This window comes from Plectropomus leopardus, chromosome 23, assembly GCF_008729295.1.
Source record: "Plectropomus leopardus isolate mb chromosome 23, YSFRI_Pleo_2.0, whole genome shotgun sequence".
NCBI lineage: Eukaryota > Metazoa > Chordata > Actinopteri > Perciformes > Serranidae > Plectropomus > Plectropomus leopardus.
Window position 1 is genome coordinate 8,394,006 of NC_056485.1, and position 17,539 is coordinate 8,411,544.

At 38.9% G+C, this 17,539-nt stretch overlaps 1 protein-coding gene across 2 annotated transcripts in view; it reads left to right on the forward strand.

The window, feature by feature from the left end:
- Positions 1-17,539, forward strand: part of pcxb (pyruvate carboxylase b) — a 350,229-nt gene that overhangs the window by 61,332 nt on the left and 271,358 nt on the right. For both annotated transcript variants that reach the window (XM_042512173.1, XM_042512174.1), the window contains exon 10: positions 12,984-13,102. In XM_042512173.1, the coding sequence (XP_042368107.1) occupies positions 12,984-13,102 (119 nt within the window). The remainder of the gene's footprint in view (positions 1-12,983; positions 13,103-17,539) is intronic.

Below are 17,539 nucleotides of genomic sequence, written 5' to 3' on the forward strand. Positions count from 1 at the left end.
GTGTACACACACACACACACACACACACACACACACACACATACATACATTTATACACAAATAAATAGATGTGTGGGGGAAACCATGATGTTTTAAAGCAGAACTCTGGTGTGTTCTAGTCCCAAATTGAGAACCTGTGAAATGTACATTGTGTTACACTAATGACCAAGCTCAGAAAACACTTATACTTTGGGTAATTTGGGCATCAATTCTGGAGGGAGTCATATCCCGCCCCAATACTCGACCAGAATTAATGACATAATAAGTAAAATTTCCAATTACAGGACGCTCTTGTGTAAAACCTCTCCCATGAGAATAGTTTATGAGTATCAATTTATTGTTGTTCTATCTTTCCCATTTGGATCTGTGAAAGCCTTTGTTTCCCTGGTACTTTTCGTGCAGCATGTTTGTTTGCCTATTACAAATTTGATGACCAAACATGCTGTCCTCTTGTTGTCCAGCAAATTATTTGGCATAAAAATGAAGCTGCAAGCGCGGAAAACAGGATACAGCGAAGCAGGAAGGGTGACCTGAATCTTAATTGCACAGGATGGAAGTGAGAGTATGAACAGGCATGATTGAAGGAGAAAGGTGTAAGTAATGGACTTAAAGCCTGGAGACGATCTGAAATTAGGGATGAATACATGAGTCGACAAACGTATGGAGGGATTTCGGTCAAGCTTCTTTCCATTACAGCAGGGATGACTATGAACCTGTGGGTGCATATGGGACTGTGAGTGTATGATAGTGTGTGTGGGCGTACACCTGATTGTGTTCATTATTATCATGTGTGCCTCTAGGCATGTCTGTGTGATATTTGTGTGTTACTGTATTTGTTTGTGCCTGCGTGTATTTCATACATTGTTTGTGTAGTGTGCTCGGGTGGGTGAGCACCGCTGCTTTGGCAGCTCCCTGCAGCAAAAGGATTAGAGAGGTGGCACCACTGAAATGGAGCTCATCTATTTGTGAGTGTGTGTTTGTGTTATTCTGTGGTTGTATCAGCAATGAATCGGATGAGAGTTGTGTGTGCTGGAAGTCTGAAAGGGAATTGGATCAGATTACAGAACATCTTGGCACCAGATTAACTCCGATCCCCTCAAGAGAGGAAAGAAATGAAAGAAAGGAGCGAAGTGAGCAGCAGTTAAAGGGAAGCAGCAGCACTGATGTTTAGATGAGTGGAGGGAAGAGTGAGATGTACTGTAGGATCTGCTTGTGTAATAACTGCTGGGTAATGTGACTGTGTGCCTCTAAAGTTGCTGTGCGGAGAACCTCTAAACAGCATTTCATTTTGCGATTGTGATACCCTTGTGTATTACACCAAAAGAAAACCAAAAAAAGAATGGGAGTCTATGTGATCAGCCTCTATTTCATGGCAGTGACTGTTAGTGCAGCTGTTCCCAAAATGAAGGCCACATTTGCCATAAACTCTGTTGCTGTCATAACGATGGCAGCCCTCCTCCCTTCCCTCTCCTCCCCATTGTGACTGTGTGCCGTTCCCCCTTGGGCTTTGCTGAAAATTAAGATGTAGTGATTTCCCCCATCTGTGTTTTACTTCTACCACCCCTTGGCAATGCCAGGAGCTTTGCCTCCTTGGCATATTTTGGTTGGGTGCTGTAAAGCAACCCAGTGACTTCCTTAAAGGATATGTTCAGATTATTTCAAGTTTTAAAATACCAATTTTGCCTAAAGCCAATACTTTATTTATTTATTTTGTTTTTGTTATTTGTCACCCCTTTTGTTCCAGGGGATCAAAGACATCGCCATTATTGAAATATATCTGAACTATTTCAAAGTCATTCAGCGCTCCATTACACTACCTTTGAATGAGCACAAATTCAATCATAGAAATTTCTGAAACAATCTTTAATAGAACCTTTCATGTGAAAAATATATTTTAAAAATAGTTAACTGCTTCAAAATCCCATTTACATTATATAGTATATTTCCCCCTCATATCTATTTTATATTGAACATTTTATATTGTAAAAACATAAACACAAGGAGATCTCTGTTCATCCCGAGATTGTTTTCTGCTGTCCCCAGTATACTGTGATACTGTTAGTCTCAAGCTCTGCTTTTTAGCCTGCGCAAAATTGATGTGACACAACAGAAAACAACAGCCACTACCATCAGTAAATGTAATCTTGTTTGCCAATGGCAGTCAACAAGGTGAATATTTGTCAAAACAGATGTTCAGCTGATTAATAGGTGCAACCCTAGACGTACTGGTTGTTCCTAATCAAAACCCTTACAAGCACGACTCCAATACAAAAAAGGTTGACAAACAGTCCTGAAGTTCAAGTTTGTCTTTAAAAAGACAAAATGGTGTGTACCCTGAAGGGGAGCGTGAGTGTACTGCATACAAGAACAAACAACGTGTAGTTTCTTTCTTGTGAAATGCATACGTGTGAAACAGCTACAGCTTATATTATGTGTTTACAACAATAAAGTTTCATACTAATTTAAGCCCCATGTGTCAGTCCACTGGTTCTCAATGTCACCCAAACTGCAGCACACACACACACACAGTCACACACACTCACTAATGTGACCAGACACAGCCATTTAACAGGTCAGCACCATTGATTGTACGATTGATTTGTTTTGTTCCCTCTACTGCGTGATGCACATCCCACATAAAGCTGGGGAGCATGTAGCACATTACTCTGACTGCCCCTGGACATTACATGACCCAGCATGCATTGCTTTCTGGCTGGTGGATGTGGGGCGTTGAGGGAGATGGCAGGGAACCGGACTAATCGGAAGGCTTTGTGTGTGTGGTGTGCATTGAATCATCAATATTGTTTTTCGTCGCGGGATTTGCATGTAGTGACAGCAATCTGGCAGCTAAGACCTTGAGAGGAAATCATTTTTCCTTTTTAGACAGTAAGTGTAGTGTGAGTGCCAACCAAGTGACCACTGAGCGATGAATGTGTGTGTGCGTGCGTGTGTGTGCGCGTGCATGTGTGCGTGTGTGTTATTTGGGGAAAATTTTACTTTTTATAGCAGTGCTGAATTGAAAATCTCTACAAAGAACTCTTGAAAGTGTCTCTATTTCTTCTCACCATGACTAATCAAAGCCAGTTTTGTATGGAGTTACTTGTGTCTGTACTTTGAGTTCAAAGACAAAAATGATTGTTATGCTTAACACCAAAGCTCATCTTCTAGGATTCTTTGTATGTCCTTGCAGAGATGAAACTGCAGTAAAGCCCTCAAATAAAGATGAGCCTCGACACATAATAAAAACATTTCAGCAGCCTCAGACTCGTGCAGACTTCCTCAGAGCCAACATGACCCAATATTCTGCAGGCGAGAACAAAAAACTGTTCAGTAATTAGCAGTATGTAAAACACCTAAGCACACCTTGGTGCTAGAAAGACTTATTGTATTATGGAAAAAGTAGGGTGGAACACAGTGTTATCTATTGCACGCTTTTACCTGATGTGTCTTTGCTCTGCACCATAAACATAGCAAAGGACTGACATGGCACTAAGTCAAGACACTTCAAGGCTAATTACAAATTGCTTATTCAGAGACATCGCAGCTTCAGAAAACAAAAGGGGGATCACATTGGTGATGTTGCTACACTTACAAGAGTCAGTGCAACTTAAATACCAAACATCATTCTGCTTAGGCAAAGGAGATTAAGATTAGACAATGTGCAGTGGCAGCAGAAAACATGACTACGCACACACAAAGTACTCATGCAAACAAAAGGACGGTAGGAACACCTCTCAAAACTGCCATGTTGAATCTTTGCAGGGCTACAGAAGACAATTGTGAAGAAGCCCTCAGCAATAGTGCTGCACGAACATTTGGAAACTCAAATGCACTCTGTCTTTTTGCTTTTACACAAATGTATTAAGTGTGGAAAGGATATCTTCTCAAGTGCTGCAAACATTAGAATGATTTACAGATAAATACTCAGATTTTGGCAGTCAAATTGTAAAAAAGACTAAATGTGAGATTGAACTAAAAGTATGTATGTATAAAGCTACAAAAGAAGGTATTACACTGCTGGGTCCAGAGGTACAGTCGTGGAAAGAGTACAAGAATATTGTAATAATGTAAAAGTACTAAAGAACTAAACATTATACTTAAGTAAAAGTGCTTGTGTAAAAATTAATTAAAAGTAAGGGTAGGTCAGGTAAAATGCACGAAATCTACACATCTGAAGACTACAAAATAAACTGCATCGCAACATGACCCCCTGAAGTCCAAACCATAGACTGTTTTAAAGTGGACATAGCTACTGTGACTTTCCCCACTGTTTTTTTGACTCCCAGTTTGAAGTCCTGAGTTTTGCATTTTGGCCATCGGCACCTTGTTTTTTTGGAGCCTGAAGTGAACATATTTGAATGGAAGGATGGCACTGTGGAGTAGTGCGGTGTGGATATGACTGAGACGCTCAGGACACTATCAGCAGACAGCCTGTCAGTCAAAGCGACCCACCCTTACGTGACGGGTGAGTTGTAGTTTTGATTGAATTTAGCTTTAAAAGACTAAAACTGTTTTTTGTACCAGGCTGTAAACATTTTTATTTCTTTAGTAAAGTTGGGCATTTTAACTTGGGGGTATATGACGATTGGTTTGGTTTTGGAGCCAGCCTCAAGTGGCCATTCAAAGAACTGTAATATTTCAGGCACTTAAGCATTTGCTTCATTTTTCAGGCCTGGAGGTTGCCGCTTGGTCCTAACCAACAGAAATTTCCATTAATAAAGACTGCACTTTGCAGCCTGTCACAACTGTTTTTCAATCAATTTACTTGAATTAATCATAAAAAAGACAAACTCTCACTCTCTAACAGATGCTACTTTAGATATGGTGAGGTACAATATTTGTGATAACTAGCACTTAATTAAAATTAACATTTTTTAAAGAGAAAGTATATGCTCACACAGAAAAAAAGACTGTTACAGTAACACGAGTGAATACAAGTCATTACTCCCACCCCTGTGTACGAGTACAGGCCTTCCATTATGGCATAACTGACATACACCAACGGTTACAGTCACATCCTGTTTTGCTTTCAGAAATGCTGGAATTCCTTGATGCCTGGAAGGTTTCCACAGCAATTTCTTTAAGACTGAATGGCATCCGAGTTTTTGCATTGGAATAAGGCCACAGACATCCCATTCAACCTCCTGTTGGGGACACTGCTGTAGAGGTGCTCAGACTGTGTAGGCCGCTGGGATAAAACTACTGAGTCATCTTGAGACTCCTCTTGGCTCGTGATTATCATCCTCCTTGAAATAATTGACAAGTATGCAGCCATGAAGGATGCAGTGTTCAGCAGCAGCATTTCTGGCCTTAATAAAAAAGAAAACACTCCTCCACATCCTCTTACTGCCCTCGCTGTCCTATTCCGAAAGGCCGTAACAATAACAAAAGCCCAACGATTTAAGGTTTGCTGAGCTCTGACCTTGCCATCAGCAACAACAGACACTACAATAGGATTTGTAAGATCAAACAGAATTCTATTTTTTTTCTGGTGATTGTGCACCTGCTGCAGCCTCACCAGTCTGTTGTGCACATGTGTGCAGATGCTCATACTTTAAATGGACCAGTGCTGTACTGACCTGTTTCCTCCACGCTTTTTAACTTCAACAAATTCTGCTGTCCTCCTTAGACATCAACCATGTGTTTTAGCCTTAAGGATTACAGGCAGCTTGGCGAGCAATGCACATGCTCACAGAGGCTGGAGGTGAAAAAAATGACCACTCTTTGCAGTCTGAGTCTTTATGCTGTCTTTGCTTTACTCCATCTTGTTGATAAATGATTTTACTCAACCTTTTCTACTATTGGGACCTCTTTGACTAATATTTTGTCACAGTGAGGCACTGTGGAGCAAAGGGGGAAAAACTGTCTAGAGCCCTCATTGAATTTGAATTTTGACATCTTGTAACAACATTGCAAATTATTTCAAGCTGAGGTGCTTAGAGAGAGAGAGTGAGAGGAGGGAGAGTGACAGTCCCTCCATCATTGAAACTCTCTGCTATTCTTCCCCTCCCTGATTTACCCCATCTAATCCTGTCTTTCACTCCGTATGTCTCTTTGTCTTCTCTCTCCACTCCCACCAAACACAGTGATTCTTCGTGTCTGTCCTCATTTGATCCATCCATCAATCTTTCTTTAACTCCCTCCCTTCCTCTATCCATCCATCCATCCATCTATCCATCCTCATCCATTTTTCTCCCACTACTCATGAACTGTTCTTAATGCACTTTGTTTCACTCTCTTGCTCTCTGTGTGCCGTACAGTACAGACCATCTGTCTCTGTCACTTCCTATTCAAAGCTGCACACTAGTGTACATTCATCAGTGCTGGGATCGTTTAAGCACAGTCACACGCACACCGTGGTCAGCTGCAGAGAGCTAAATGTGTAGATTTACATCATGCATTTTTAGAATAGTGTAGGATGCATGCACACGGCACTCGGGTGACCCCTCGTTTTGCTAATACAGCCCATTGACTTGTCTGTCAGACCTTATAAAACAGTGACCACTCAATCTGTTACACTGGCTGCTACTTTACTCACTGACTCAGTGTGTGCGTGTGAGAAAGAGAGCGCAATATGGAGTGACACATATTGGTGTGTGTGAATTTGTGTGTGCTAGAAGTCTAGGGAGCTGTTTGTACGTTTATGTCCTTGTATATGTGCAGTATGTGTCCTCTACTATGGCACTGTCTTTCACTGTATATCAATGAGGCCTTGAGTACTAGCTGCATGTATTTGTCATCACAGGCTGTTCAGGAAACACACATACACACACATGCACACAAGCACAGTGACAAATTTGGCTGCACACAGAGAAGGTTAAGAGAAAGGTGACTCAGGCTATAAATTAGCATTTTGTGTGTGACTGCATGTGTGTGCACAGAGAAAAGAAGCAGTAAGTTTATGGGTTATGTGCATGCGGTCACACACATACACACGCACACACACACACACACACACACACACACACACACACATATATATAGCTAGCTAGTAGAACAAAACAGAGCTCTTGACTGTGTGTATTGTGTTAATTGGTTTTCTGTGTTTGTGTTTGTCTTCCCGTGTCCCAAGATGTATTACATAGGTTGTATGCAGTGATGGAGGAAGTGCCCCCTTTTTTTTAACTTAGAAGTACTAATACCATAGTGTAGAAATACTTTGTTGAAGTAAAGCTACTGTATTCAATATCTTAAGTAATTAAACTATTAGCACCAGCAGGTACTTAAAGTACCAAAAGTGGAAGTACTCATGCAGAATCATTTATATAATGTCTTTAGCACAGCTGGTTTATATGGAGCTACCATTTCAGCTACTTTATGTAGTGCTGCTTAAGGCTGTACCTGACTTAGAATTTTGTCAGTCAAAAGGATTTATTATTATTATTATTATTATTATTATTATTATTATTATTATTATTATTATTATTAAGTTTATCAGGGACAATGTACAGAATAACATTAGTCTCAGAAGAGAAAAGATGCTTTGTACCAGATTTAGCTTACTCGCTAATTTCCATCTGTTGTTCCAGGGCAGGTTGTTCATTACAAATATTCAACTATTGTTTTTATAGACTATCAAGCCACACTTTATTGAAATGCCAGATTTTAGGATGTGGTTCAACGGGACTCTCAGGTGATGGCAACCTCCATGTCACATAGTAAAGTAGCAAAGTTTGCCCTCCAAGCTAATGCAAGTTAACTAAATGATGACAGATCAGAAAACAGAAATGTGCGTCAAACAAAAGCTGAAAACTGTATTGTATGAAGTTGCTGTGAGCTGGAAGTTCACCACTTCTACTCAGATAGCAGAAGATAAAGAGGATAATGTTATCTTGCAGCCTGCACGGTCCAGAGTCTAACCAGGCAAAGGCTCTTTTTCTCCAGACACCTGCCTTCCTCTAACTCAGGTTCATTCTGGGTCCGTAGTTGTCTGTACTCATTGCAGACATCTTCTCAAAATGGAAGGGATGACTTGACATAGTATAATTCTCCCCCTGGAGAGCAGCATGAAAGCAAGGAGCATTGCCACTGCATCTACTTTCGGGGACCAAAAAATACAAAAAAGACTGCTAGATTTTAAGAACCCTCAGTTAATAGTCAACAGGTCAATAGTCAATAGTCGACTAATGTTTATCACTTTAAACTTTTAGGGAGCAGCCCTTCTGCTGGTAAGCTAACATAAAAATAATTAATAAGTTGATTTAGATTCATATTAATAATTTGAATCTGCAAAGTAACTACTCACCAAAGCTGTCAAAGAGTAAAAAGAACAATATTTTCCACAGAAATATAAAGAAATGGAAATACTCAGGCAAAGTACCTCAAAATTGCACAAAAAGTAAGAGTATAGGGAGATTTATTGGCATCTAGCCTTGAGAACCTCAGATTGGAAATATCTGAAACTTGTCTGGGTTAGAAATCCCTCAGCAATCAATGTTCCGGAGGTTTTTGCCATAAGCTGAATTATCCACAGATAATTATTATTAACCAGTAAAACACTAAATAAAGCAGTTTCACATTACAAATCAGTGTTTCTGCATGCTGTTTGACGAGATGGGGCTGCTAAAAAACAAAAAACTGATCCTATCAAGAGACAGCGTGTGATTTGTCTGTTCTGGGCTTCTGTAGCTGCAACATGGCCATCTCCACAGATACCTATGTAGATATAAACAGCTCATCCACAGGTAACAAAATCACATATAAACTAAACAAATCACTGATTATATTATATTCCGTTTCTGCCAATATATCTCCCTAAATCCTACACACTGAACCTTTAAGTATACAGTGCTTAATGTACACATGTAACTTTACTTAACTAGTTGTGTAAGCATGTGTTTGGGCTCATCCTGTTTTTTTTCCCTTCCCTCAAATGTTTTAGTTTATTGAAGTTTGGATGTGTGTTCGAGTGTGTGTTGTGTTTATTTGTGATCCCTCTAATGAGTCTCATTGGTAAAACCTGTGGGGAGCTACAGATGCCATAAATGGGACTAATTTCTCTCTGCAGAGAAAACTCTGCTGACTGAGTGTCTCTAAATATTTTTACACAGATGATGTTTTACAAGGTTACAGTGAATATTAATACATGTGTCACATGTGGGTGTGTGTACTTTGCTCCTGATCTGTGTCTAATTTCCTCTTGAGATGAGTTTTCCTCACAGCAAACTTAATTATACCAGTTATGGGCTTAATAAGAGGCTGACAGGCTCAGAGCAGGTGTTGTTTTACTCAGGTGAAACATTTGTTTACATATATGTGTGATATGCATAATGGATTTTTCATTGTAACTGCATCTTGAAACATTTTTGAGCTTTTTTAGGTTGTTTTTTGCTTTGTTTAGTTGCCAAATTTTAATTGCTGCAGTTTTAGCTTCGGGCCATGTTTGTTTCTGCAGGCCATCCTTCTCTTTTCCTCTGCCCATTTGATTGTCGTGACATTTATGCTCGCCAAATGTTGGAAATGAAAGCAGTCCTGAAAGCTCTTGGCTGGTTCAACATTTAAACACTAAACATGTATTTTTCTGTTTGAAGACAGGGAAGGAATTGGTTAAGATCATGTACTTTATTTCGGTTTGTTCATCCAACCTGATTTTGCACAAAATGCTCAACACTACAAGAGGGAGGGAAGAAACTTAAATCACATTACTGTCTGTTCATCAAATATTTGAAGATATTTTCAGATGTAGGTGGTGCTGTTGCCTTTTCTTGGGTTGCTCACATCTGTGCCTTCAGGGGAAAATTAGATTTGCTATTTTGCAGCTTGTGTTTTGGACATTTGATTGCTCCTAATTTCATTCGGATGTTTAGACGTTGTTTTCTTCCAATATTTCCCTCACCCGAAATGGGGTACATTTCATATTATGGCAAAATGTTGATTATAGGAATAATCAGCAATGTGGCTGGATCTGATCTTAAAAACTTGAGCTGCAATGATTGGTAAAATTGGTGAAAATGGTTAGAACACCAATCAGATTGCTTTTCTCCAATCATCTGTGTAATTTGTGAAAACCCGCTTAGTCTCGAAGTCATAATGATAATAATGATACATTTTATTTATATAGCGTTTATATAGCAATTACACTTTGCTTGCAGCTCCCACTGGGCAAAATTAAACTGAGGCTGAGATGAGCCAGAGCGGAGTTTTGATGGATGAGTATGGAAAGTGCTGGTGTTGCTCTACTAACATGCTAATTTCCCTAACAATTAAAATGTTTTACTCTGAATGGCATGTGCAACTTCTAACAGAAAAACACAGAAAACAGTCCATCCAGTCTTAGCAAAGCAAACTAATTACGCTAGATGATTATATACAGAGTTTTTTCCCCCAATTGAGTCTTTGAAAATTACTGTTATACGCAGCTACATAACTAAAAGTTAAAATGGACATTCATATCTAAATGGAAATGTCAAATCATTGGTACATGATGAACATGTATAATTAAAGCCAAAAGGAATATATTTAGTTGAGCAAAAACCATGTCTGAAGAGGTGCCTTGAGATTGGATTTTTTTCTTATTATTGTCTGGTAAATGAAGAATAAGCAATAAAACAAGCTATTGAGTTGTTTTAAAAGGTATAAAGACCAATGCAGTGCATTTTAAATGGTACATTTACATGCCACAGTAGTGATTAAAATTAGAATATCTCTGTTCCAAGAAGAGAAACATCTTTTGGCAAACGAAATGGAGGTCCTGCTTCAAGGATGATTTTTTTTTTTTTTTTACCTTTTTAGAAGAAGAATGCAGTTTTATGTATTGTATTTTTTTATTTTTTTACCTTTTTAGAAGTTTTTGAAGTGTTGTTACAAAGTAAAACCAAGAATGATTGCAGAACAGTTTGCAGATTGTAGTGTTGAAGCTCATCTTGTGTCCTCGATCCATATATTTTCAATGTTGGCACAATTTTTCTTACATACTATTATTCTGTTTTTCAATACTATAATTTTTTCATAGCTATTTATGCCCATGTTAGATTTAGGTTCCACTACCATCGAAAAGTTTGTAATCATCTGGCATATTGAAAATTTTTGCCTGTCCTTCAATAATGGCTTTTTCATCAAAGAATAAAAAAAACCCTGTACGATTCAGACTAAATGGATAATTTACATTTGAAGCAGTTTTGTCTTCAAAAGAAGACTGATTCAAACCTCCATTTAGACAATGTCCCCATAGTGTTGCATGACAGGGGAAAATACTGTTGGAAGCAATTTCCATCATTTGATTTGAATTTATTTTCCAGTACAGGAAAGTGTAAGTGACCCTTGATCATTATTGAACCACAACTGGGCAGTTGGGCTCCAAATATTTTGGGGAAAAAGTTTAATATAGGCCCTCTGCAGACTACTCTGTGATTAGATTTGATTGGTTTCAACTGTGATTTGTCAGTCCATTGTTTCGCTGATATTTCCTGATCCAGTCCCAGCAGTACTGAGCCTAGACTAACCTTTTGTTTCTATTATGAAATTTTTAGAAAAGTTTTTCTGAAGCAACACAGTGCCTGTTAATTCCAGCTTGTTAGCGGCATAATTGTGCACTTGACACTGAAACAAGAACCTGTTTCTATTTAAATCTGCACACATTTTAATGATAATCTTGTTTCTTTTACCAGTGACTGCTGATTTTTGTCGATATATTTAATTGTTGCTCAGAGGGACTTTGTCTCTTTCTGACCTTCCTGTTGTCATGTTGGTTGAAGCATTGCAAAGGCTTTTGCCCTTTATGTACAAATCGAACTCTAGTCGCATACAAAATAGCATCTGTATCTAAAGAGGACTTTCTACAACCCAAAAGCATGAAAGACCAAGCATGAAAGACTTGACTAGGTACATGAGGTGCCCAGTCTAGCTTTTGTGGTAGGTGATTCAAACCTTATGAATGGTAGATATGAAATATATTGGTAAATATTGCATATTGGGGTATTTGGTAAGGATTAAGATTCTGACATGTAGCTGTAAGCTCAGACAATAATTCGTCAAACTGCTTACCAATCTGTTTAAAATACATATTGTCTCAACATATTGTTATGTTGATAAAAAAGAGATCTTTCAAGCCTAATGTGTAGTTTCAGGTGACAGGGTTTCATATAACGTATGCAGAGTGACTCTTAAGGCTAATATGTATTTCATGTATGTACAAAAAAAGACATGTCCATTTGGAATGCAGTAAGCTTCATTGCCCTGATAGCATGGCTACAGCCAATAAATGGCATTAGAGGGCAAAGTCAAAAGTGGTCTGTGAGGCCATTATATACTCCGCAGCATGTGGACGGGAAACTCTTTTCACTATATGACCAACTTGTTCTATTCCACCATTTTTAAAATGTCTTCATTGTCTTCCACGGTCCTATCTCACTTGATCAACGCTACACTGCCTCCATGATCCCCTTTAGTAAGGCTTGGTTTCTTCCATATCTATAACCTTTAGAAAATGTGCACAAACAAGGAGTACAAATAGAAGGCTCCATCCGTGTTCATATATGTATCTAACATTAAACATAAATGCTCTTAGAGTAAAGCGCTATGTCCATTGTTGTGTAAATAAAAGCCCCAGTCCTACTTATTCCATGTTCACAGTGTGTGACATAGTTTAGATGACATATTTCCATCCCTGCTCCAATAAACACTGGGATTCATTCCTGTATACTTATTGTACCTGAATCTGATTGTGATTCTGATTGCAAAGTGAAAATGGGCTTCTGGATGATGAGCATTCAATAAATCCCCCTTGATTAATGCTCTAATTATTGCAGTACAAGAAAATGATGAAAAATGCCCTCCTCCTTCTGTACAAATAATACACAGAGCTTATGTTTTCCTCATCTGATGTGGTCATATTTATATGGCGAGAAGACAGTTTTTTGTTCTTTTGGTTTCATGGCTCATTAAGATGACTGAGTGCTCCTTCTTGAGTGTTTACACAACTAACATTATTACTTGAATAACTCAGAGTGGTAAAACTGCTCCCTCTTTGTGTTTTTTGGCTGCAGGTGGGCTACGAAAACGCAGGGACTGTGGAGTTCCTGGTCGACAAACACGGCAAACACTACTTTATTGAGGTCAATTCTCGACTCCAGGTTGAACACACAGTCACCGAAGAAATCACTGAGTAAGTAGCAGATGTTTACTTGTGCGGGTGGGTTCTGGGCAGGTGGGCAGCTGGATGGTTGTGGCGGTTGTCATTTTGCATGTGTGTTTGTTTGGTGTTATCTGTCCACAGACAGGTGTGCAGATTCAAGCTTAGGTGGTTCCCACTCTAAAAAGTTGCTAAAGTAGAGAGAGTGAATGCTGGAGGTATGGAGGAGGTGTGGAGAGAGCTGAGAAGAATGGAGGAGTGTGAGACAGAGGGAGAAATGGACAGGGGGGAGGAGAGAAAAGATGGAAAGCTGACAAGTATAAAAGGACAGGTGTAGGAGAGGGAGATGGGGGGAAGAGAAGAGAGCTGGAACAGGTGGGATAAGTGAAGAGAAAAGCTGAGAGATAAGGTCAGAGAGAGGGTGAGAGACAATGGGAACGAAAGAAGAGAGGTGAGAAAGAGAGAGAGGATAATGAAAGATATAAATAGCATTCCGCTTCACCGATGACCTGTGAGATTTGCTCAGCTGAAACATCACAGATGGGTCTCAAACGAATACACAATAGACATAAGCACAAAAAAACACACAGGTATATAGGCCCTCTAGTTATACCCATAAAGCCTTGTTCAGCACTGACGTGTGTACACACAGAAAACTACAATTACGCTAATTCAAATTGGATTTCCTGCATAATTAACTCAATTAATGAATTAAGCTGACAGACTAACAAATCAGTGCAACTAACAGGAAGTTATGGGGGGGGGTTTGCATGGAAACAATACGATTTCACCTGTTCCTATGACAACTAAACATGACTGACATCATTGTTAGCTCTACTCTCTCGCTGTCTTGATCATCCTCTGCGTTCATGGTTGGCTTCTTTCATCTCTTCTTCTTTTTCACAAAGATTGTCTTCATTCAGCGTGCTATGTTTGCATTACACCGCATCTCTGCATGTGTGGAAAAACTCATCAGTAAACATTGAAGCCCTCGCAAGTCAAATAACCACCACTCTCAGCAAAAAAGTCGATTTTGTTTTCCCAAACCATTAATTTGTGTTATTTTGAGTAAAATTGTGTCCACTTTAAGTATATCCTGTCAGTTATGGTCTTAAATATTAATGCTTGTCTTGAAATGTCGTTAATGTGACTTGAAAATGATGATCTGAAGACAAATGTGGCAGTGTATTATTTATCATCAATTATTTATGTCTTTTTTTAATTTGTTTTTCTCTGTAGGGCTTCATGTTTCTCAAATTTTATAGCAGGATTCACATGGCTCATTTGTTCATTATTTGAGTTTGAGAGATTGTGTGTTCACCCACCTGCTACATGCCTGGTGTTGACTCAGAGGTGGCAGCGGCACGTTAGAGGGCCCAGAGTTGAGCTCAATTAAGGAAACATATTATTAACTTAGTTGTTGATGGATTAAAGCCCCTTGACACTCTTAGTGCACCCACACAGGTCACTTACTTTGGCTGATTAGACATATTCCAAGGACTGTGTGGGCATGTATAAACCCTCTCTGACTCTCCTGGTAGCTTTGTTTCTCCTGTTATGGTAAGCCATATTTCACCTTTATGATTCCATAAAGAGTCAATGAAGCACCTCAACAAATTCCCAACATAGCTCCACCCAACTTTTAAGCAGCCTCAATAACTAAAAACACGTGTGTGGGTGTGTAGCAGCAGTGAGTTAATGTTCAGGGTGAAGTTTACTTGTAAACAAAGGCATGTGTTCTTTCAGTGCTTCTAAAAACCAAAAAAACACACACTATGTAACATATAAATCAAACTAATATTGCATTTTCTTCTTTCTCAAAACAAGTTGATTTAGTTAAAATAGATTGTTTTTTTAATATGTTGCACATCTCCATAATTTATGTCTATGATTACATCAGCTAGCCTGCTTTTGTTATTTATTGTCAGTAACTTGCTGTGTTACTGCCAGCAACTGTTGATGGAAATGGCATGTACAGGAATGTGTATTGCATCAACGCTAACATTAACATCAGTGTTGAAACACAAACAAAATAGGAACCTGCACATAAACACATTTCTCCCTACAGCTACTAGTGGGAATGTTAATAGGCCAAAAATGTTATTTACTTAACAGATGAACTTAAAGGGACAGTTCACATCCAAATCAAAATACATATTTTTGGTTTCAGCTGGTGGGTGTAGTACGATGGAAAGAAAAACAGTTCCTACAAGAAAATGCTCACAACAAGGTCTGTGGATTACCTTAAAGTAACCAGGTCATGTGCTCTGGAAAGAAAAGTTGCTGTTGAGTTTTACAAATGTTTTTGTTTGTGATGCTCAAAGCGCCAAAAAGATTGCCATGTATTTCACTATATTTGACATCTGTACGACTATCTTTTTATAAAACTGTGCTGACATTGCAGTAGAAAGAAACTGTTTGACACAATGGCGACCAGCTGGTAACAAATGATCTGGAATAACAGCTAAATGGTGAGCTAAAACATGTTTCTGGAAACATTTTAAGTGAGAAATAGCCAACACAATAACAGAGTCTTAGTTTGTATTTGATAAGCGCTGCTTTGTTTTACCACTTGATCTCAGTTTTTTCAGCCTCTGTTTTCACACTGTAGGAAGCAGTATGGTGCCCACTTTCTGTTCTCAAATGCCTTCTTTTCCAACTAAACAGGGCAGTAAACTATGTTTCTGAAAATATTTTAGGAGAGAAATAGGCAGTGAGTGCAGTAAGATAATCTTGGTTTTATTAAATCAGTCCTGCCTAGCTTTACTGTTTGAGTGGAGTTTGGTGTGAGCTTGAGAGAGAGCAGGTCTGTCTCTTGAGCCACTTCTATACTCTTTGTGTCCATTGTGGCAGAATCTGTATTGGGCAATCCAAAAATGCACAGCAGATAGTTTGCGTTTGAATTTTGGTGAAGGGGAAATGGGGAGATCTATGCACTGGTAAGATTAAGGGAAGTTGGCCATAGTTCATTTACATATGCTACTCTCATTGTTTTGATATACAAAGCTGGTTGAAAATTGGTGGAAATATTCCTTTAAGCAAACCAAAACTCCCACAGCCAGTGCAGCTGTATAATGGTGCTTGGCTACCAAGATAATTGTTCATACCATTTACTGTAAAGCTTTAATTCACATAAAACTGTAATCTCTTCGATTTTTCCGTCTGTTTCAAGTTTTTCACTCTCTATTTAGTTTTTAAAAATTCTTTTTATTTTTCTGTACGTTTATCTTACTGAATGAAAAATTAAAATGTGCTGAGCTCTGCTGTGTTTTTTTAGCAAGCAATAATGTAGGAAGAAGATGGGATATTTAACCATCATAAATCATGTATTTTATGTGCACGGAGCAGATATATCTACAATGTAAACTTTCCAGAATTGCCTTTCTTTTCTGTTACTGCTATCGAATGCAGTGTCATAGTTGATACATTTAAAAATGAAAAATGGGCTAAAATGGAGGAAAAGGGACACTGAAGAACTCAGGCAATATCGTACTAATATTTTCATCTAGTTGCAACTCACCAAGGATGTCATGCGTGATTATTTGTGAGGAGAAAATGAGATGGAAAAGATCTTGATTCCACATCAATAGATGTTTCTTTATTCTGCCTTTGTAGCACCAGCACCTCCGCCTACCCTTCTTTTGTTCTTTTATAGCTCTCCTCCTCCTCTTTATGCGCTTTTCTTTCATAGTGAACCAGCTTTTGTACCTGCTTACACACACGCATGGACACACACTCAGGTACACACTTATCCTGCTGTGCTCTGCTTCTATCAGCGAGACAATGAGTTGATAGAAAGTCATTATTTGAGATCCCCTCCACTCCAGTCCCGCACCAGTTTGTCATATCCTCTTTGTCCTGCAGACAAAGCCTTATATTATCAGGGAAATTTGACGTTTTGGGGAATTGGGGTCATTTGAATCGGCAGGAGTGCAGTAATTATTTGAATCTGGGCAGTGTCTTGTGTGAAATGACACATGTTGAAAGTTTCAGCTGTCACAAGCAACACTTTTAATTTGCACAGCTTTCATTTTAGGCTGAGGTTCAGCTCTGACCAGCCACAGCTGAAGTATCTGATGGCTGGAAGAACAAGTCATTCCAACACAAAGTCAATGTGCATCCATCTAAATTGTGGAGGACATGTGCTCTTTACAAGAGGACAAGTATTACATTAGAGTGTAAATGACTGTATTGTGGTTTTTATTTGAACATTATGTCCATTAGTCTTTCAGCTTTTCCGTTTCACTCGGCTGCACTCCCAATCTCCGAGGTGTGTGAGCACATTCATTCTTGTTTTTGTGGGTTTGAAACCGACTGTGTTACTAATAGACTTGTCAGCGAGGTATTTTTCATACTGAGTTGTGAAACTCCCCTTTTAAACTTGCCATGCATTCCCTAACTCTCCTCCCCACGCTGTCTTTCATCACTTTCATCTCTCCTGCCTAATTCCTTTTTCATCAATCATTCCCC